Source organism: Mastigoproctus giganteus, chromosome 5, assembly GCF_048544385.1.
Source record: "Mastigoproctus giganteus isolate SK-2022 chromosome 5, ASM4854438v1, whole genome shotgun sequence".
Lineage (NCBI taxonomy): Eukaryota > Metazoa > Arthropoda > Arachnida > Uropygi > Thelyphonidae > Mastigoproctus > Mastigoproctus giganteus.
Genome location: NC_143579.1, coordinates 168800975 through 168825102, shown reverse-complemented (window position 1 = coordinate 168825102; position 24128 = coordinate 168800975). Strand labels below are relative to the sequence as shown.

The 24128-nt window shown below is 35.6% G+C and overlaps 1 protein-coding gene across 3 annotated transcripts in view; it reads left to right on the top strand.

The window, feature by feature from the left end:
• The window catches only part of Snr1 (SWI/SNF related, matrix associated, actin dependent regulator of chromatin, subfamily b, member 1), a 131032-nt gene extending 110842 nt beyond the window's left edge, over positions 1-20190 (top strand). For all 3 annotated transcript variants that reach the window (XM_090373509.1, XM_090373507.1, XM_090373508.1), the window contains exons 6-9: positions 12906-13072; positions 14031-14221; positions 17336-17467; positions 20087-20190. In XM_090373509.1, the coding sequence (XP_090229635.1) occupies positions 12906-13072; positions 14031-14221; positions 17336-17467; positions 20087-20126 (530 nt within the window). In that variant the 3' untranslated portion in view covers positions 20127-20190. The remainder of the gene's footprint in view (positions 1-12905; positions 13073-14030; positions 14222-17335; positions 17468-20086) is intronic.
• Positions 20191-24128: the final 3938 nt, after the last annotated feature.

Genomic DNA, 24128 nt, shown 5'->3' with positions numbered 1-24128 from the left:
TACCTTTCTCATTTAGATTAAATTAACAAGTTAACCATCTGTTGACAAACATGTTTACCAAATTAAACTAAACTAATGAGCGAATTGCAGAAATTCTCTCATTAGTTTAATACAGTATCTGATTAAAAATTTATCTCTTGATTCATACTGAAAAGCATTTCATGCAGATATTTCATACTTATTGAAATGGACATGTTTTATCCTCTTAAACCTCAAATTTATCAGGTTTCAGTCAGAAACACAGATAAGAGATGGCAGTATACACTGGTGTTCAAAGAAAGTGAATCACCTAGGATTTCACATTTCTAACCCTTTTTCGCGATGATATGTTACATTAATGACTAGCATCACAAATAAAAATATAAACAAAATATATTTATTAATAGTTAAGGCAAAGCTAAGTAATATTTTATAGGTGCTCTCCAAATATTCCAAAATGAGCATTTGCAACCTTTATACAACAGTTTTGGTAAACAACAATTATGGCTGAAATGTTATCAGAGGCCCTCAGTTTGCTTCAGTTTATCATTTTAAATGGAAAACAAAATGAAAAGTTCACCAGGTGCCTACTAATATTTAGTTGAACCGCCTCTGGCCCTGATGACAGCAGCACACCATCAAGGCATTGACAAGATCAATTTCTGAAGATAATCAACTGATAGTTCTTGGTTCCAAACTCAAATTATGGCTTCCTGAAGTTCACGAAGGGTCTTTGGCTTTTTTCTGGCAACTGTAGATGCCACACAATGCTAACAGTTCTCTATAGGATTCAGGTCTGGACTGATTCCTGGCCAGCTAAGAGTTGTAATGGACTGTTCTTCCAACCATTTTTTCACCTGTAACAAATGTAAACGCATTACTGTCAAACTTCTAATGCAGAAATGAACCAATAACTACAGAAGTGCCTACTTATACTTTTCACCTGATGACAAGGAGCAGAGGGCGCTTCTGTAGCCAGGTGGGAAGGAGCAGCAGTGCGTAGCACACGCTTCTTGATTAGACCGGGGTTCGAGCCCGTCACCACCAAATACGGAGAATGCAGAAAGGTCAGGGAATGACCACCGCATATCCCGGAGCAATATGGCCTTAGTTGCTAATGCTCCTAAAAATCAAATAACAAGCATAACAAACAAACAAGGAGCAGAATCGTCCTGAAAGATGCAGTTACTCAGCAGGTTGAACTGGTCTCTAATGGTTGGCAGCAATTTGCCTTCCAATATAGCCAGGTATCCATTGGCATTTACGGAATTTTATAAACTGCAGGTGATCTACTCAGCGATACGAAATGCACCTCCATATAATTTGGCTGGTAGGGAATTTCACTGTAGACACTACAGTCTGGATGGTATTCTTCATGTCTATGGCCAAATTCTGATGTCTCCCATCAGAGCCATGCACATTGAATTTCTTCTCATCCGAGAAAAAACTGACTTCCACTGCTCTGGGGTTCATTTGACATGCTCCTTACACCAAATTAATTGTGCCTCTTTCATTTTTTGTGTGAGGAGGGGCTTCTTCTTAGGACGACGGCTACAAGTCCATTTTTGAAGAGGCATCTCCTGACTGTTATTGCACTTCCTACCACTCCTGTATGTATGTTCTTCCCATTCTCTTTTCCAGCTCAGACAAAAGTTTTACGGTTTTTAAGGCATAAGCACTTCAAAATGCAGTTCTGTTTTGGCATAGAGGCTTGTTTGCATCCAGTTCCTTTTTTCCTATCAGCAGAACTAGTATTCTTGAGTTTGGAAAGAAATCTACTCACTGTCGACTGATTATGAGACACCCTATAAGAAATATGACAGGAAGAACATCCTTCCTCACATAAAGCAACAATAGCACTCTTTCTTCGTGGCGTCAACTGCATGTAACTTGCCATCCTGACACAAGCAAGGAATGGCTGCAACTCTTGCAGTGCGTGCTTATATAGCTGATAGGAAAAGCTGATGCAATCTGTAAGAAATATTGCCACATACTTACGTATTCAGATTACAATTATAAGGGGTGATGCACTTTCTTTGAACACCAGCGTATACTTGATGATTTCTAAATAATTCACAAGTTAACAGACACATCTTCTTGATATGAATGGCATAATTTTTGATGAACCTTACTGTGTTGCTGACAAATTGAAAAATATTGTGCATCTACATCACCCACGAATAAGTTTGTAGAGATGGGGATAGCAGACAACTGTCTAATAGTGATAAGAAGTTAAATGATTATATTGGTAATTGAAAGGAAGTTAGAAGAGAAATTATTGCAGCTAAAAGTGGATGAGGACTGATGAAATGTATTCAACTATATTAAAAGAAGCAGCAAGGGAAGTAATCAAACCATAACTATTTTTAAATAAATGCTGTCTTTTTTCATAATTTCTAGCAACATTAATTATAATGAAATTTCAGTACAACGGAAATGATTTACGCATCCCCATGAAGTTCATTGCAATAGGATTTCACTGTTCTATAGCTAATTATTATTAGCCATGTGATGCAAGGAAGCCTGAGGCTTATAGTGCACCAGCCAAAAAAAAAAAAAAAAAAAAAAAAAAAAAGAATTATGAATTACCCCGAGAGAGAGAGAGAAACAAACAAGAGTCAGAAGTAGAAGGGAATTACTAAGAAAGAGAAGAATGATGATATCCAGCTCAGGACCCTGGTGTGCCAAGGTCCTGAGCTGGATATCATCATTCTTCTCTTTCTTGGTGATTCCCTTCTATTTCTGACTCTCTCTCTCTCTCTCTCTCTCTCTCTCTCTCTCTCTCTCTCTCTCTCTCTCTCTCTCTCTTTTGGGGTAATTCATAATTTTTTATTTATTTATTTTTTTTGGCTGGTGCAGCATAAACCTCAGGCTTCCTTGCACCATATGGCTAATAATAATAATTAGCTATAGAACAGTGAAATCCTATTACAATGAACTTCTTGGGATGTGTAAATCATCTCTGTTGTACTGAAATTTCGTTATAATGAATGTTGCTAGAAATTATGAACAAAGATATCATTTATTTGAAAATAGTTATGTTGTCCTTTTCTAATACAGTATACCATATATACAAGTAGCAGTTTACATTTCATTTAACTTAAAAACAACACAAAATGTAACTACAAATGTAAATGAATTTGTATTTTAGCATTAGCATTAGCATTAGTAGAGGCATTCGATGCAAGAAAGCAAGCTTATGCAGCATCAGCCAAAAAAAAACCCACTTCCACTTCACCCCTCTGTTCGTTCAAAATACCTGTCCAGCTGAGCCTTAAACTTATTTAGGCTATCAACTTCCACGACAAGGGATGGAAGTCTATTCCACCAACCAACCACCCGCTGGCTAAAGGCAAATTTCCTCACGTCTATCCTACATCTGTCTTTTCTCAATTTGAATTTATGCCCTCTCAGGTGATTATTCTGAGCAAGAGGAAGAATCCCATCAGCATTGAGCATGCTCAAACCATTCAAGGCTTTATACACCTCTATCAGATCACCTCGCTGGTGCCTAGTCTCCAGACACTGTAATTTGCAAAACTTAAGCCTTTCTTTGTAAGAGCACCCCTTTGTTCCATTCACTAATCTTGTTGCCCTTCTCTGTACTCGTTCCAGCAGCTCTACATCCTTCTTGAAATGAGGCCTCCAGAACTGTATACAGTACTCTAGGTGTGGCCTGACCATTGCCTTATACAAGGGAATAATCACCTCCTTATCACTCCTGGAAAAATTCCTGTATATCATTGACAATTACAGTATAAGACTGTAATTTTGAAAGCACGTTTATTTGCAAGAAATGAAGTACAGTACAGTATAAAATTTTAATTAACACAAACCCAGTAAAATATTTAGAGCAGAGGTTCCCAAACTTTTACACTACAGTGGCGGACAAAAAAATTGCATCACTTGTGAATTTTGCAAATAATGTGTTTTGCACTGCATTATGGGTTGCAGAAATGTTCGAAATGCATTTTTTAGATGGGATATATATCTCTGTGAATGAATCCAATAAAAAGACTCCACCTGATATACCTGATTGCCATAAATATTTACCCAAAGGGTAAAACGTGTAATTAATGGAAATAAATCATGCAAATGGCAATCATGACAACCAAACATAGATTTTATTGCATTTACGTGTACAAACTGAAATGACAATTTAATGTAATAGTATTATGTACTGTAAATCAACAAAATAAGTCCTCAATATTTTGTTGTTCCTCCTCGAACTGCATTTACAGACTTGCAACGATCTGGCATAGAGTTAATCAACTTCTGGATATACTGTTGCCCAATTTCATGGTACCACACCCTTACAATGCTCTCCTGCAGCTGAATCTTACTTGTTGGCTTCTGAGCAATTTTAGACAACATTATGTACCAGCAATTTTCAATAGGGTTCAAATGTGGACTGTTGCTGGGCCAATCCAACACTGTAATGCCAGCATTTCTGAGGTATGACTGCACCTTAAAATAGAAAAACAAGGGAAAATGTTGGTGTAACTATTTGTTGGTGTTTAACTTAAAACTTTTTAACTTAAAATGTTGATGTTAAGCCTTGTGAGACAAGAAAATAAACTCATCATTAAATCTAAATAGCATAAAACTTACTAATTTTGCTATGTAGCAAGGTGCAGAGTCCTGTTGAAAAATGCAGTTTGGATGTCTGTGTGGTGATCCCTAATAACGGGTTTCAGGCACTCCTCCAAGATAGCAGTGTAGGTTTCTGCATTCACCATTCCATTAATAAACTTAATTTGCCCCACCCCTTTGCTTGTTATACATCCCCCAGACCATCTGACCAGTGGGGAACTTTACAGTCTGTGTTATGCAGTCAGGATGGTATGCCTCTGATTTTCGTCTTCTGACATATTGCTTCCTATCTGAGCCATGCAGGTTGAATTTAGATTCGTCAGAAAAGATGACTGTGTCCCATTGCTCTTTTATCCATGAAACATGCGTTTTAGTCCAAGCAATTCACTTCTTCCTCTTTTGTCGGGTCAAGAAAGGCTTCTTCTTGGGCCGATAGGCATGCAGACCACATTCCGAAAGCCATCTTTGGATTCGTGCACGTTTCAACACCAGAGGCCATCTCAAAGTCCAGTTTTATATCAGGAGCACTAGCATGCCAATTACGAAGGTATAACAGTTTCAAAAATCAATCTTGGGAAGGCATAGTCACTCTCTTTTGGCCTGATCCGGGTCTGCTCCTCTCATCACCAGTTTCACGCTTTAATTTCAGCACCCCAGATACTGTTGACTGGTGGCAGCCTATTTTATCAGCCATAGCATGCATAGAAAGCCCTTCCTGGGACAGAGAAACAGCTGCACTTTTTTTTCTCGGTGCCAACTGAACATATGGAGCAATGCTTCCACCTCCGCAAAACAGGATAGTAATGAGCGTGTATATCCTTCCAGTGCTATATTTATAGAAATGGCTGAGGCAATACCTTTGCTTTGCAACAAACAATGTCTGTAATCAAACAATATCTTATACGTTTCATTACACATGTTACTTTTTTTTAAGGTGATGCAGTTTTTTTGTCCACCACTGTAGTTTCCCCCTTAAAATATTTCTTAAGTATCACATGCCCCCCCCCCCAAGTATAAATATACAGATCTGACATAAAATATAGTTATGAATGTACATACTTTTATAAATTTATATACATTTTAGTAATCCCAAAGACTGAAATAAATATGCTTTTTATGTGGATTAGCAAGGTGGTCTATCCATTTTTTGTTAAAAAAAAAAAAGAAAAAAAAAGTGCTATGTGCTCGCCCAGTAAACAAAGTGTGCTCCTCAGGGAGGCACACCCTACACTTTGAATACCTTCACTCTAGAGAAAGAGGTTTAGCTTGTTATTTTTCACCTGTTAATACAAAATAATGACACACTAAATATGCTAATCTGAATTTTATTTTGTTTAGATAACGCCAGTGATTTTAGATTGGACTAAAGTTTTTGTTGTAGTTATCATAAACTGCCCATCAATAGCATTTATCTGACCAAAGTCAGCAACCAGAATGTTATAACAACTAGAAATAAAACTACCTTGCTTTTTTGGATACTTGTGATTACTTCTGTGATTATTTTTGTTTCTTCAGTACAAAAAGCATCCTTCTCTTCATCATCATCGTCATTATCTCACCTTTGTAATCAGTTTCTTTCAGAGTTTCATTGATTTTGCTATCTCTTTGTTCACAACAATTAAGTTATCATCACATCTGTTGATACATATTTCCTTGAAACCTATATTGTTTGGAACATCAACAGCAACAATCGAATTTCCTAGATTTTCAGTTTCACTTAGTCTGTTTCGACTTCTTATTCAATAACATTGCTGGATTTTTCTACAGGAATTGGTCTTGCTTAATTTTTATGCTCTCTGTGAATGTGTGACCAAGAATTTCTTTCAGAATGCAACTTTGGTTTACATTACGAAGTATGCCTAGTTCCAGTGGTTTTAAAATAGCAGTACAATTAGGTGATGATTAGATTTCAAATATTTTATAGATTTAGAAATGTAGTATGTATAGTACAATTGTTGATCAGCATTAAAACTGTGCTTTTGAATTATTTCATATTTTCATCAACCTTTACCAACCACTCATTAAATAAGTCTCGAGGCATCCGTATGTGCTGCTTTTTGCAAAAGAAAGTAAAACTGTGTTAAAGGAATTTTTAAAATACTTGAAATTTCTTCTCAATTGTTTTTGTTAGCAAATTGGCTCTCTGGTGTGTTTGTCCACATTTGCAAAATATAAATGCGGGATAATAGTGTTGTAATGCACGATCACAAAATTAATTAATAATAGCTTTCAGCAAGATGTCAAAGAAATGCAATGTAAAATTTCAGAAAATATTTATTTTTCCAAGATTTTTCATGTATGTACCTATGATTTTTCAATGTCAATCACTGGGAAATGTGATGTAATCACATGTTTACTAACAAATTAACCTAAGGCCAGCATGTAGTCCATAAAAAGAAATGCAAAAGTAGATTTAGCATTTAATAGTGATAATGTCATAAGTGCCAAATGTTTATTTGTATCTTTTGTCGTAGAACATAAACTTACTCTGAGTTGTGATGATTGTACAGGTGTGTTGCACAGAAATATTTTTACCTAATAAGTGAAATAGTAAAACAGTATGGTTGTGGAATTAAAACACACCCACACAACAGGCATTATTAGTGAAATTTCATGGATAGTGAAAGAAGACATAGTAATAGTGATGGCTGTGAAAAATGGGCCAATTTTGATTTCTACAGATGGCAGTAATCAAAACAATTCCAAGCTATATCCCATTGTGATGGCATTTTGTAATAATAATAATAAAATTATCAAATTGAAAGCAGTTTATTCTCAGCATTGTAAAGTGACTGTGGGATATAACATTGGGCATCTTCTTCTGAACAATGCTGAAAGCACGTGAGATTTCTTTAAGAATACTGCCTGGCACTTAGTATTGACAGTGTGCCTGTTATCGTAGGCTTAAAAACTGGAGTAGCAGAGATGTTAAAAGAGGAAATTGAACACTTTGTGAAAACAGGCTATCTTTGTCTTGTGATCTTAATAATTTGTGTGCTGAAAAGGGGATAAAAGCGGATGAATATTTGGTGGAAATTTACTATTACCTAGAAAGAAGTAGTAAGAAAAAATATAGATTTAAACAGTTTCAACTGATGAATGTTTCTATTATGTCTCTAAAGTAAAAAAAAAAAAAAAAAAGATTTTTAAGTGTGTATATTAATTGACTCCTTTGGTTTAACATGCAACTAAATTGGTAGAACAGTGGAAACCTCTGAAAAGTCTGTTTGAAGAAAATGTTAGAAATGGTGAGAAAAGATGAGCATTTTTCAGAGTTACCAAATTGAAAAGTACAAGTGATCACTAGTGAGTGCCACTGACTTATGTTCAAATCCAGTTTGTGATCCAAAAGTTTTGAAAGAAGACATTGATGAACAGTCAAGAAAAAGAACTTCTGAATCACAAACTTCTAGTGAAAGAAATCCTAAACAGACCAAACAAGCTGATAATTCTAAACAATTTATCCTTGTGTAGAAAATTTTCTCATTTTCTCTCTTCTGGCATGAGTAAAGCAATTTGCTTGTTTCTTTTAAATGTTATGCCAGAGTTCAAAAATCTGAACATAGTTCTTTATTCCAATGTACCTCACATCTATGTACTGAGGTCATTACTCCTAAATACAAGTATGTTGAAGAATGTTATGTGCAAATTTATTATACTACCAGTTTTTAATCTTCCACTTCCACATTGGAAATTTATTACCATATTAGATAAAACCCAGAAGGATGATTCTGACTTAGTCATAGGCTTTTTTTTTCTGTTGCCAAGGTCATGGAGGTTCTAAAACAATAGGAGAAAAGATGAGAAGTACTTTATTGCTACATGGTGCACAAGTTCCCATTGGAAAATGATGTGATGTTGTTATAAATGCCAAGGTGGCACAAATTTCATCAATGGGTGTATCATTTTAAAATTTGAAATTTGTAGTGAACAAGTTTCCAGTACATCTTGGTGTCATTAATGCCTTTGCTGAGTGTTCTGTGTTACTTTTCCTTATATGCTGCATGTAATTACTTCAGTAAGTGGCGCCTCCGTAGCCAGGTGGGAAGGAGAAGCAGTGCGTAACACATGCTTCTTGATTAGACTGGGGTTCAAGCCCGTGACCACCAAATACGGAGGATGCGGAAAGGTCAGGGAATGACCACCGCATATCCCTGGAGCAATATGGCCTTAGTTGCTAATGCTCCTAAAAACCAAATAACAACAATAACAACTTGAGTAAGCTGCTGTAGTAATGTGCATTGATGTTGGTACACTTTTCTAGGTTCTCAGTTGGAAATAATGTCCAGCTCTTCCCAAAAAAAATTATAGTAATACCTTCCCTGTAGATGGTTGCACTGTGGTCTTTTATGGGAGTTGGTGATGATGGAGTTTCCATTGTTTTGAAACCTGTTTTATCTCTGGGTCAAAGTGAAGTTTCATCAATAATCACCAATTAAGAGCTGGAAAAAACAGGTCAGAATTTCTGCACACATGGCAATCAATTCAGCAGAGCAGGCCTGCCGTTTTTCTTTCTTTCCGAAGTCACGTGAGCAAGCGAGGAATCTTATTGTGCTCAGACCTTATTCATATTCAAGTTTATTGTGAATTATGTTCTCCACTGATCCATAGCTTATCCCACTCTCAGCTACTATTATCTATTTAATTATCTGGCAGTCATTGAATTGTTATCCGACAGGTCTTTTCTGAGTGTAGTACCGCACAGTTGGTATGTTACTCTGGTGTTACTGCTACCCATATGCAGTACTTTGCATTTGTCAGTGCTAAACTTCAGTTGCCACCTCTCAGCCAAACCACTCAACTTTTCTAGATTCTGTTGTAGTAGCATACCATCCTTACTGTCATTAACAACCATACCAACCTTCGCATCATCTGCAAACTTGGAAATTAAGCCTGATATATCTTCATTAATATTGATAAATACAGAAAACAACAATGGGCCAAATACAGACCCCTGGGGGAATCCGTTAATAACATTAGCCCACAAATAGCAGTGTCCACTGCTATTTGTGGACTATTGATTACCACTCTCTGTGTTCTCCCACTCAACCATCCTTTCATCCATTGTAGCAACTTGCCCTTAATGCGATACTGCTTCAACTACAGTAGTCTTCCATGTGCAACAGTAGCTCTCCTAAAATTCAAGTATATGATATCAAAATTATTTTTTTCATCCAGTTCCTTTGTGATCACATCATAGTATCCAATCAAATTGGGTAGACAAGACTCACCCTTAACAAACTCATGCTGTGCCTGAACTATAACTGCAGTCTTGTCTAGATGATCCAGCAGTGCTTTTAAAGAAGTGACTCCATTATTTTCCCTGGAAAAGAAGTTAAACTAACAGGTCTGTAATTACTTGTGACACCTTTCGATTCCCCTTTGTGAATTGGAGATACATTTGCACATCTCCAGTCCGTGGGGATCTCACTTGAGTCCAAGGATGTCCAAGTCATGGCTAAGGGCCTGCTTACTTCCTTTGCTGCCTCCTTTAACATAACTGGATAGATTCCATCCACCCCAGGTGCCTTCCTTACGTTTAACTTTAACAATTTCTCCTCCACTTTGCTTTCAGTTATTACAAAATCATTTAACTCCCTGTTAGAGTTTAATAAGCTTCTGGCCTCCACTTCCTTACTGAATTCCTCATGTGTAAATGTAGATGTAAAATACACATTCAGTTTGTCAGCTACCTCAGCAGGTTCATCAACAATGAAGCGATTCCATAGTGAAGTCAAGTGGACCAATCTGATTCATCCCCTTCTAGACTTTACATAAATAAAGAAGTCCAGTATTTAAAGTAAGTAAATGCTTTTAATATATACAAGTAAATACATCAACTCTCAAAGAAAAAAACAACAGCAATTCATTTTTGCCCTAAACAGAATTACATTATAATCCAGTCGTACAACTCAACTCTCATCCAATTAGTTTTCAACATATTATTAGATTTCTTGGACTAATTCTGGATAAAAAAAAAATTAAGTTTTTGTGGGGCATATTAAGCATATCTACACAACCTGTCCAAGAAAGTGAAATTTGGGCTCTGCTATATCCTGGGGTGTAGATCGGTACATGCTGCTACACTCATATTGTTCATTAATTGGATGTAGACTAGAGTATGGGTCTCGTGTATATGCCTCAACCAGACAAAGTATATTTAAATGGCTTGCCCTGTACATCACAAATGCCCTATTAGCTTTTTGTACATCACTAGTTCAGAGTCTCTATATAGAGAAGCACATGGACTACTCTTTCTTTGGCATGCTCTGCTATTAAGTTATGCAGCTAAAATCAGAAGTTTCTCACATCATCCTATATGGCAATATCTGTTTACACCAAAATGGGATAATTTGTATAAAAATAAACCTTTGCGAAATAAACCATGCGGCATTAAGTTACAAAGCTTAAACATAATTTGGGGACCAAATATGAATAACATAATTCCAGATAAAATCACGGCTACACTGCCATGGCAAATATCCTTGGCACATGTTGATAAACATTTCAAACAACGGGGAAGAATGCACTTCCAAATTTCGGTATTAAGCAAATCTATGCGGTTAACTCTATTCAATTTTCTAATTTCACCCAAATTTATACCAATGGCTCCAAGACACAGTAAAGCTGGTGCAGCTGTAATTCTACCAAATATTACAATACCTCAACAGCTCCTTTTGTAGTGTAGCACTTCACTGCAGAACTGTATGCTATCCTGATGGCTTTAGAGAATGTAAAAAGGCTTCATACCCTCAAACCATTACCTATACCAATTCCTTAAGAGCTGTATCTGCCCTTCAGTGTAAACTTCCTTCCAGCCATCCCTTTTTTATAATGAATTGAAATAAATTTAGTGCAGCTTCTTACAAACAGGGTAAAAAATAATATTCTGTTGGATACCTAGACATGCTGAAATCACAAGAAACAAACAAGCAGATTTTTCTGCCAAGAATGTGTCACATGACAGCAGACATCCAGATACTTTACAACAATTACAAACACATAATACAATGTACCAGTAGAGAAAAATAGCTATCCATTTGGCAGGAGAACAAAAGCAATAAACTGTTACAGATTAAAAATGATCACAAGCAGTGGCCATCAAGCCTAAGAGGGAATAGGAAGGAAGAAGTCATACTTGCTAGATTACGGATTGGGCATACCCACCTAGCTCATAGTTACCTACTCACATAGGATGATCCTCCATTATGCTCCAACTGCCAAACTCAGCTCACAGTAAACACCTTGAGAGAACAACAAATAGCATTCTATCCCATCTGCGTTTCTCTAATCAACTTATTCGCAGATCCTTGGAGACCAACAAGGTATTAATGATCTTTTTACTTTCCTGAAAACTAAAAAAAAAAAAAAATACCATCCGATATGAATCCACCTGTTTAGCATACCAAACCTGTACCAACTAATATTGTAATAGGTGCATTATGGTGTCAGTAACCCTTGCACCTATAAATCAAACAAACAAGTATACTGTGATTGTTTTATTTATTAAATCACAGAGCCTGAATGTGTTGCACTTAATGAGCTGTTGATTATAAAGTATTCAAAACATGGAGTGAATTATCACATTGAGGCATGTGCGGTGAAGTGAAAATATATACTTTTATGTAGTTTTAGGTAATTAATTTTTAACAAGATAATTAGTTATTTACTTTTTTGCTTCTTAATATCACAGAAAAAAGAAAATTCAATTAATTTGAGAAGTAAAAATATAATGTTCTTGAAATGTAATGTACTATGAACATTAACTAACCTGTTAACTTTATAGTATCACCGTAAATTTAAAATTAAAAAATTAATTTTTTTTAACAGGTGAATTTGCTATACATTTAAAAATCAGAGACATTACCAGAGCAGCTGATTTGTAAACTGTTAGAGGAGTTGGATTCTCATCAGTAGCTATGAATTGCCTTTCAACAATCACCAAAAGGACTAGTTTAGATTGTCACTTCTGTAAACAACTTTCATCTGTTGCAGTTTAATCAGAAAAAAAAAAAAAAATTTAAAAATGGTGTGATAACATTTGCCATATAAATGAACAATCACTGTTTTTTCTGTGCCTGAGTTAGGTTCCAAATAGGGGTTTTCCTCTCTCCGAGTAAGTTATTTTCATCCCACAAACAGGCAAATCGATCACAGAATACATGCAGTTTGCCGATTAAAAAAAACATTGACATCCCTTAGTCTTAGCTGCCTTGGTGCTTGCTCTGTACAACTGAACAGTGAATAAATTTTTTGTTTTTATTGTATTAATTTTTTAAAAAAGAAAGGACAGTTATTTCATCCCACTTCATATTACTTAAATTGTTTTACAGAAAACCTCATTACTCCTGAACAGTTTGCTGAAGTTCTTTGTGATGATTTAGATCTTCCACCTTTATCATTTGTTCCAACTATAGCACAGTCAATCAGACAACAAATTGAAGCATTTCCTACTGATAATCTATTAGAAGAGCAAGATGACCAGAGGGTTATTTTAAAGGTAATTGTAAAAGAACTTTTTAAATAAGCAATCTATCTCAGCAAAATGTTATATCAGTATATAATATTTATATAGCATTTTTTTAATGTTTTTAAGCATGATTTTTATATGATAGATCCTTGTAAATGTGGCATACTGAGGACATAGCATATGCTGGTTTTTGAAAATTCTGATTTTTTTGAAAGTTATACACATAGCCTACTAAGTAAGATATAGAAAATACTCAGCAAGTTCAGGACAGCATAACTTAATGCAGTCACATGATCAGAGAACAAAATTTTATTTCACTGATGTGAATTTGGGGAATGCTTTTGATTGCATAATAAAACAAGTCTGCTTTTTGTGTACTAAATGATCAAAAAATATTGTCAGAAATCACGTGAATATTTTTAATGGCTAATACAATAGCTCTGATTCTTAATCTTCACAGAGCAATTGCTGCCAGCATTAAGCCAAAATGCAAATCCCTGCTACCAGATAAGTCCAGTGGGTATCATGCTTGTCTAAGGAATAAAAGTGTAAGGTTTGAATCCTGCCACCAGCATGGCTATTAGAATTGTACAGTATTTTTTAACATGAGGTATGATTTTGGCAATAGAATCACCTTAAACTAAATATATACTGCTAAGTACTGTGCTGAAAACTAGTATTGAATGTTTTGCAAAATGAATGATTTTTATATGTTGCAAATACAATCTGGGAAATATGTTAAATAGAAAGAAAGTGAAATATAACGAACAAATCCACCATCTTTTTTTTTTAAAATAAAGTCCAGCAAGCTTCTTTACCCTTTTTATATGGTAGACAACCTATATAGAATTATTCAGAAAAAAAGTCCTGGATTTATGTGGTTTTGCTGTATTTAAATAAAGATAACATTTCATTGTGTTACTAAAATTAAAAAAATTGCTATTAAAATGATAAATATGCTGAATTTTTATTAATTTTGCTTATTCAGTTAAATATTCATGTGGGCAATATTTCTCTGGTGGATCAATTTGAATGGGATATGTCAGAAAAAGAAAACAGTCCTGAACAGTTTGCCAACAAGCTGTGTTCTGAACTTGGACTTGGTGGAGAATTTGTAACAGCGATTGCTTACAGTATAAGAGGCCAGCTATCTTGGCATCAAAGAACATATGCTTTCAGGTAAGTTTTGTATCATATAAAATATTTAAGATGAATAACAAATAAACAGTAGTGCATATGAATTTTTATTGAGTTGTATTGTATAGCTTTTATTGTAGTTGTATTTTTAGCATCAGTAAAATTATTACAATCAGATGACTAAATAATGTTACTGTTATTACTCAAAAAAATATTTCAAAAAGGAGAGATGATAATTATACAAGTAAATTAATAAATTGAGGACCATCTTTCCTTCTGGTCTTTCCCAGACCCCCGGTCTATGTGGGGTTCCAGCCCCCCCCCCCCCCCAATTATTCAGCCGAGAACAATACCAATAAACAATAGTTCAATTTTTAAAAATTTTTCAGTTTCGTATTGGGTTTCGTAACCCAGAAAAACCTCAGCATGCCTCGTGTTTCCAGTGCCGGTATGTACATGGCACGGGTGACACGGCTGGCACACAGTGCGTGTCACCCCATGCCAGCTGTTTCCGTCTTTTAAGGAGATCACGTGACAATGGGCAGAGTCAGTACCCATCAATTGCGGCCGTATCTCTAGCAGTCTGGAAGGGGGTACCCGTTTCTGAATCTCGACCCTTTATTTTGGTAGTCGGCTTGGATTCTGGTGAGGAGGAGTCTTTCGAGCACTTTTCCAAGGATGTGTAGGAGTGCAGTGGGTCGGTAAGCAGTCCTGTGGTTAACTGAAGCAGCTGGAGACTTAGGGATAAGGCAGAAATTTGCATGCTTCCAGACATATACTTCCAAACGTATACTTATATAATGTTTTGACTGGGTAACCTCTTTGAAATGTTTCCAGAACCTATTTTTAAATGTTTCAGATAAAATCGTACACCAAACCAAACCAAACCAAACCAAACCAAACTAAGCAGGCCAAGGAATCATGTTCATGTCACATAGGCATTATCATGATGTATGCCATCACATAGGCACAACATGATGCATCTATATGTGAGCAGACATTGTCATACTGGAAAATAGCATTTTGGATGGATGGATAGTTCAGTAACCACAGAAAGTACTGTTTTTCAGAAATATTCTCAGTTTCTCTAACTGTTAACTGCTGAAGCTCCTACAGAGACCTGTGCTTATTACCAAGTACTTTATCCTTTAAAAATCCTCACAAAAAATAATAACGGCATTAAATCTGGGAGCATGGTGGCCACTGTCTGATCCATCAACCTGGAAACTTTTTTGTCTAAGAATTCAGAGCGATCCAGTAGGACCATCCACATTCAAACTTTGTAACAACATGTGATGATAAACCTTGTATTTAAATTCCTTTATGATTTAAACTTGTTTTTTAATATTGATATCTTAATGTTGATATTTAAAATTGTTTTAGACATTTTTATTATTATTATTAGTTATATGGTGCAAGGAAGCCTGAGGCTTATGCTGCAGCAGCCAAAAAAAAATTTTCTGAATTACCTTGAGAGAGAGAGAGAGAGAGAGAGAACAAGAATTAGAAGGGGAATCACCAAGAAAGAGAAGAATGATCCATCTCAGGACTCTGGGTGTGCCAAGCCTATACTCACCAGATATGAGTTCCAAACTTTGCTATCGTAGGTTTTTTGGACTTCTTATAAGTTCAAAATTGGTGAATATCTTTGTAGATTGTGCACTGTTCCCATTTTATCAAACATCTTTGCAATTTGCTTTGTGGTCTATGTCCAAAAACTTCTTGAACTGGTATGCAACTTCTGCATCATTTTCACCTTTTGCATGTCTCTTTACAGTTTCAGTCCACTTCTTCATTGGGCTTCATGGTACTTTTTCTATATTCAAATTATTCTGAAATAAAAAAAAAAAAGATTATTTTTCAAATAACTTATACATATTTAGATTATTAGCTATTCAAAATAGTTTCCATACTTATGTCTACCCCGTATATTGTTATTAATTCATATCACTCTAGCCTTAAGCACATTCCTTTAAGTTTAAGATGTCATATATTAGTCATATAAATTGACCTTGAAATTTTAGATTATTTTTATTGCCTTAAAAATCAACTTATACACTGGAATGTACAGTACAGTCATTTATTGCAATTTTTGGTTATTTAGTCTACAATCTAAACTTTCCTTCTTTCCTAACTTTTTTTTTTTTTTTTTGTAACTAATTTCTGTAACTAATTTTTATGCAAAACTACAACTTTTATTGGACTTTTTCAGGACCTTTAAGCTCTTGCAGGTTGTATATTGCTCATTCATCACTGAAATTGCACCACCTAAAAGGAGTGCATACTTTGGGTTCAAAATAATTGAAGTTACAAATATCAGCACTGACAAGAAGTGATTAAGTTTGTTGGTTTCCAAAGAAAAACTTGATTTGCTTAGTTTTTGATTTTATAGCAGACTAATATATTATTGAATGAAATGACTCAGTGATTAAGCAAAATTATTCTCTAAACAAGGCAAGCATTACAAATACACCGTAATAATATACAATCATTTTCATAATGTACAAAAATTCTCGGTAAAATTTGCAATTAACCTTGTTAAATTTTGTGCCACTAGAAAAATTACTGGAAGGAAGCCAATAATCCTTGTAAAATATTGGTGAGATTAAGATATTTCAGCATCAGTATTTAGCATCTATAACAAAAATGATTATACTTTTTAACTTTGGAAACCATTCAAATAAATTCTACTCATTGCTCCCTCTAAAAGTAAGTACATGCATGTTGTTCTTTAATGTCAGCCATTTGCTGAAAAAACACAAATCACAGAGAGCACTACACACAGCCTTAATGGTATGTCATTTTTAAGTGACACCTCCAGTGTGTTTTAAACCAACACTTAATAGATGATTTGATATAAGTTGCTAATGACATCTTACAGGAACCTGTAATTAACTCAAAAATTAACATGGTATCTACTGACTTTTATGTATATTGTGGTGTGCCATCTTACTGCCAGTCTTTGAACTGTGATTACACATAATATATAACAAACTGCTGCTGGAACTACTTCAATCATAACAACCTTTGTAATTGTGAGAATCTTGAGTTACTCTGAGAGATAACGATGAGTACACTTAGTGTACTCACCTTTATGTTATCGTTGCTACTTAAAAAAAAAAAAAAAAAATGTTTATAATTATTTTTTGTTTCTAGTGAGGCTCCACTTCCAACAGTTGAAGTACCTTTCCGAAATCAATCAGAAGCTGACCAATGGTGTCCATTTCTAGAAACTCTTACAGATGCAGAAATGGAAAAAAAGATAAGAGATCAAGACAGAAATACAAGGTATGTGGCAAATATTTTTGAATGAGTTAAATTTCTTTTTGATTTTCAGTTACTTAATCTATAAACATAAAAAACTTCAAATATTTACTGCACTAGTTAAACAAAATAACTTAAATATTAAATTTTTTATCCATAACAGAAACTTTAAAGTTTGCAGTTCATAACTTGTTCACTGTTTATTGTAATAGTTCAAAAGATTTTAGAAAAAAAGCAGCTATTGGTAGTTCAGTGAAACACTTCTCTTTCTAAATATTGTTCTGTAGAGTCTTCTTTTAATATTGGTGATAAAGCATTGTTGTCACATGTAGGTTACTATAATTTGGGAAAGACTTTCCATGATTCTAGAGGCGCCTCCGTAGCCAGGTGGGAAGGAGCAGCAGTGCGTAGCACATGCTTCTTGATTAGACCGGGGTTCGAGCCCGTCACCACCAAATACGGAGGATGCGGAAAGGTCAGGGAATGACCACCGCATATCCCGGAGCAATATGGCCTTAGTTCCTAATGCTCCTAAAAACCAAATAACAACAACAACCATGATTCTAGTAGGTGTCTTAATTTCTACATGATGTAGCTTTTTATTGCAGATTCAATTTCACACTTGTATAGATCAGTAAAATTGGCATTATACCAGTTTGGGGTGGGTGGGTGTGTGTGTGTGTGTGTGTGTGTGTGTGTGTGTGTGTGTGTGTGTGTGTGTGTGTGTGTGTGTGTGTGTGTGTGTTTTTTTGATAGCACAGAAAAACATCAGTGCATACCTGACAAAGGAATGCTTACCTTGTGCCAGTTTGTACTAGACATTGATATATGAAAAGTCACATGGGTTTAAAGAGATCCCCTCTCCAATTGAAAAAACTCAGTAGCTGGCATTCATGAAAATTTTTTATGCATTGCTCAACCTCCTTGTGTCAAAATTTGGACCTATTTGGGTTCAAATCCTGACACAATCCTGTCACCTTATGAGAACAGCAAACTTGACCCTTGAAAGCGATGAGGTTAGTTGCTCAAGGTGGTCTAGAGGTTATTCCTGGGTTTTTTTATTAAAACAGAAATCATTAAATGCCTCCATGCTCTTTCATAAAATGACAGTAGAAGAATCCGAGGAGTTTCCACATTTTAATAGCATTTCTCTCCTTATTCTCAAAACCATGGCTTGCTCTTCTTTTCTCTTGCATCACCTTCTCTCTCTATCATATTACACTGGTATTCCTTCTGCATGAAAATTTGCTCATATGCAGTAAGTCTATAAAAGGGTGAAAAATTCCTCCCTTCCTGAGTTTCCGATATAATGGAAATTCATCAGCCTTATATGTTAATGACCTTTCACTGACCAGAAATGCTCTCCATAGTTTTTCTGAAAACAGTACATCATGTTCCACCTTCCAATTTGAGAAATCTTGCTGTACACAAACAGCTTCAACTTCTTGAATATCAATGACCAACACTTTAAATGCTGGTCTCCAGGTAATTCTTTGGTGGGGTGATGAAATCTTTGTTAACTTCAGTCCTAAAACTCTTTTAGGACTGCAACATGTGCTGTTTCTCATAAAAAGTCATCTTTGATAACTTAGATTTCTAGGAATAATCATATCTTTATTTGCTTATTCCAAAAGACATATGTGATCTCTTTTGGCATAAGCATATCACAAATATTACTTCTTCTGCATCAAAAAAATTGGGTTTTCATCTTCACTCTTAGTATTACTTTAAACAGCTACTGACTGTAAAATTCTCAAATCCTTGTTATGGAATATTGTTTCACACTTATAGTGATGCTACCAAAACCTCTATCAGGTCGTAAACTCTATCCAGAAAGGGTACCTAGGTTGATTCATAACCTTCTACAACCTCTCTCCATTCTATATCACATACACATTCACACTGCAGATATATTTATGAGTGTTGTTCTTCCAAATTGAATTAAACAGTGCTTTCCTTCATTGCCCAGGTCTAAGAAAATGTAAGAGCAGCAGTTGTCACTGCTGCTTACATTTTCTTGAGTTTTTTTTTTTTTTTGCATTCATGTTCCATGTGGTCAAAGTCAATCGAGAATATTATGCTTCATTTCTAAGAAGAGATTTGAAAAAACTTGCCCTCACATGTTCAAATGAGATTCATGATTCTGTATGATAATGCATCCTATCACGAGACCTGTATGAAGATAGAGATGTTACCAGAATGTAACCAAGAGATTTTACTCCATCCTGTGTACAGTACTAATCTTAGTCCCTGTAGTTTTTTGATTTATTTTCAAAGCCGAAGTGCCCTTGTAGGGTTAGAGATTTTTCCACCGTAGATGAACTCAGTATGGCTGAGGCAACATAGTGCAAATACCATGAAAGGGCACTTGTCAGCATTAGTCACCTTCCTCCCCCTCCCCTCCCCATCAGTGGCAAACTTACTGGCAATAGGGACTATATGTGAAGTTTGATATGTGTTCATATTTAATAAAGTATAATTTATGAATATTTGTGCATTGTTATCAAAACATTCCATTCTTGAATAAATTTTTTAAAAAATATTCTGGTAGAACTGGCTAAATCTCCTCAGAAAGAGGACATTTTATAAGTGTTTTGAAATATAGATTTAAAAATTGAAAGTAACTGCAATTTTATTTTTTAGGAGAATGAGGCGTCTTGCAAATACTGCACCTGCATGGTGAAAGAAGTAAAAGGATCTGAAGATAAAATCCTGTATGCAATAGGTGGATGCTACATACCTCTTCCATTAGAATTCTGTAGTATTTTATTATGAAAAATTATGTATATGACTTCTGAATAAATAATAAATTATAAAAATATGTAGTTAATCATTACGTGAGTATAATGAAGAGTTGTACAAGTTCTCATTGCAAATCCAAAATTGAATATAGTGAGTATCTTTTTGGTTGAGAGAGAGTCACTTGCTTCTACAAGTAGATCTAAAATTTGACTTATCTTATAGTTTCAAGTATAAGAGGAAATCTCTATCAATTAATAGGTGCAGTTTTTATTAGTCTTAAGGAACATAATAAGCCTAATGAATAGACACTACCCAACTGGTAGATAAATTAGTAATTTAACTAGCTTTTGCAGTTTTATTAATCCAAACATTAATCACAGATGCCTCGAATGCATATATACCATTAAAAAAATACTCCACGAGAAGGGTTCCAAGTTGGATGAATAGTGAAGTTGCCACATTACTTGAGCAGAAAAAGGTGGCATGGAAAGGTTACAGAGCAATAAAAAGTACTGAAGCCTATAACAGCTACAAGGTGATGTGTAATAGAGCCACAGAAAAGGTTTGACAGGCAAAGGCAGTTTATGAGAAATCACTAGCAAACAGAGCAAAGAGGGGGGATAAAGAATTCTTCACATATATAAATGCCAAGAAGAGCATTACAAACCAGATCGGACCTTTATGTAAGGGAAAGGGGATAGTAATAAATACAACAGCTGCCGTTGCAGATGAACTCAACAGTTATTTTGCATCGATATTTACAAATGAAAAGCCTTTTGTGGCAATGGGAAATTGTGGGAGCGAAGTTAAAAAATATGTAATTAATGATATTGAAATTTCGCAAGATTATTTAATGAAAAAACTTTCGAGCCTACAGACCAGTAAGGCTCCTGGAGTTGATGGAATATACCCTATAATCTTAAGAGAGGCGGCAAGCAAGTGCATTGAACCACTGAGGCTAATTATGCGAGCATCACTAGACTCTGGGGAGATTCCCGTGGATTAGAAAAGTGCAAATGTATCTCCCATACATAAGGGTGGCTCTAAAAGTGAAATGGGAAATTATCGACCTGTCAGTCTGACTTCAGTAGTGGGGAAAATCATGGAGGCAATGATCAAGGGTGGAATTCAGGATCATTTGGATCGAATTGAAATTCTCAAGGATACTCAGCATGGTTTTGTAAAGGGAAAATCATGTTTAACAAATCTGGTTCGCTATTTCGAAAGGGTCACTCACGAGCTGGATTTAGGGAATAATTTCGACATTGTTTATTTAGATTTCAGCAAAGCTTTTAACTCAGTCCCACATGAGCGGTTGCTTTATAAGCTGGAACAGGTTGGAATCACTGGGAAAATCCTTAGATGGATAGAAGGATGGCTTCAGGGCAGGAGGCAGAGGGTTGTGATAAATGGCTATTCCTCAGATTGGGTTGATGTAAGAAGTGGGGTTCCCCAAGGATCAGTATTAGGACCACTGTTGTTTTTAATTTTCATAAACGACATTGATGAAGGGATAGAGGGCATGATGTCTAAATTTGCAGATGATGTTAAAATTGGTAGAGTAGTTAATGATCACTGTCAAGCTGAGCTTCTTCAGAGAGACCTAGATAGACTTCAAGAATGGTCAGAAAAATGGCAGCTGTGCTTTAATCCAACAAAGTGTAAGGTATTACACCTGGGAAACAGTAATCCCAAAATAACTTATTCACTTGGTGGAGTTCAACTAAACCCAGTACTGGAGGAAAGGGACTTGGGTGTTACGATACAGTCAGACATGAAATTCTCTGAGCATTGTAAACAGGTTGCAAGGAAGGCCCATGGTGTCCTATCGAACTTTTGCAAGTAGAGATAAGGACGTGATAATCCCATTATATAAGGCTTATGTTAGACCACACTTGGAATACTGTGTTCAAGTATGGAGACCGCACCTAAAGAAAGACATCGAGCTTCTTGAAAGGGTGCAAAGAAGGGTAACTCGCCTGGTGAGATCGGCAAAAGGGCGTCCTTATGAAGAAAGACTTCGAATATGTGGGTTGCAGAGTTTGGAAACTAGACACCTTAGAGGAGATTTGATTGAGGTGTTTAAGGCTCTGAGAGGCATCAGTAAAATGAATGAGGACAAAATTTTCAAGATTATAAATGATGCTAGAACTAGGGGACATAAATTCAAGTTACGGGGGGGGGGAATGTTTAGATTGGACTGCAGGAAGTTTTATTTTAGCCAGCGAGTTATAAATTACTGGAATAAGTTGCCTTCATGGGTGGTAGAGGCCGACAGTTTGGGGAAATTCAAAGGTCATCTGGATAGTACTTTCGGGTAAGGGAAACGCATAGGATGATAGGATTAATTTCCTTTTTATTTATTTTTTATTTCATTTTATTATTTTTATTTATTAATTAATTATTATTATTTATTTATTTATTTAATTTTTGTTTTTATCATTGTTTTGTTCAGGTTTTTTTTTTTTTTTTTTGGCTTGTGCAGCATAAGGAAATTTTTAAAGGACATTGATCCAATGGTGTCACCACTGTCTGGTGAATATCCTCTACATTTATATATATGGTCGGACCTCTATACCACAAAATCGATTGCTTGCTTGAAAAAATTTGTTAAACAGAAATTTCGTTTTAAAGAATGAAAAATACTGTAATTCAACATTCAGAAGTAAGTGGGAATGAACAAATTTTCCAGCATTTAAAATGTTAAATTAATTTATTAATGCATATTAAGAAATGTAAAGTGCAGCCATTATCAACCCACTGCAGGATGGAAGCCTCCTCAACAATTCATGATGAGAGAAATGGACCATAATCTGCCACGCTAGTCCAGTGCAGGTTGGCAGATCGACCGTATTCAGCAGTCAGGGGCTTGAACCCCTGTCTACTCAAAGAGCGTGTGCTACTGCACGCCCGCTCACTTGGCTACAGAGGCCTTATTAAGAAATGACTACTTACATGATTTGCACAATATATTAGTACACTTTTAAGAATTATTGCCTAAAATATTTAGTTATTCTTTGTTACATGACTAATTACATGATGCGCACAATATATTATTACACTTTTAAGAATTATTGCATAAGATATTTGGTTATTTTTTGTTGTATGCTGGATTTTAGTGTACATCATTCCTAAAAATGTTTGCACTTGTTTAAACACTCAAAATATATTTTCTGGCACATTTTCTTCACACCGAAGAGCCCCAACATAAAATTTCAAATGCTACCAACATTTCACGTTTGGAAGGTTTAATATTGCCTTCGTTGCCCTCATTTTCATCCAACTCATAGTCGATACTGTCACTAGTTCTTTGAATACTCTAAAAAATGTTGGAGTCACTTCGATATTCAGCTACTGTGACATTATTATCAACTCCCAAAAATTCATCAAGGACAATTTCTCCACTAATCTAACCTCTTGCTTGGAGTTCTTTCCAAGACTGCTCAATATCTTTTAGTAGTTCATCCCTCTCATCAGTGTTAGTTAATTGGCATTTTAGCAAAATCTGCCTTTGCAAAACAATTCCTAATCGTTGTTTCCGTTACATCTTGACTCCACACTTTTGCCTATTCTGATATGCACATTGGCAAATCTATAACAGAATCTACACCGATGAGCCCAAACATGATTATGTTTGGGCTCATCGACCTAATATTGATCCTCCACATGCAGCCAAAATAGCTTGTACCTGGCAAGGCATGGATGCTACAAGATTTCTAAATGTGTCTTGTGGTATCTAGTACCAAAATGTAACCAGCAGATCCTTTAGCTCCGGCAAGGTCCTAAAGGAGACTTTAAGGCCTTACAGGGGATTTTGCCTATTCAGGTTGAGATGCTACAGATCGGAGTTGCTGTTCTAACACAAACCACAGATGCTCGATGCGAGTGATGCCTGGGGAATTTGGAGGCCAGGGAAATACGTGGAAGCTTCCTCATGTTCCAT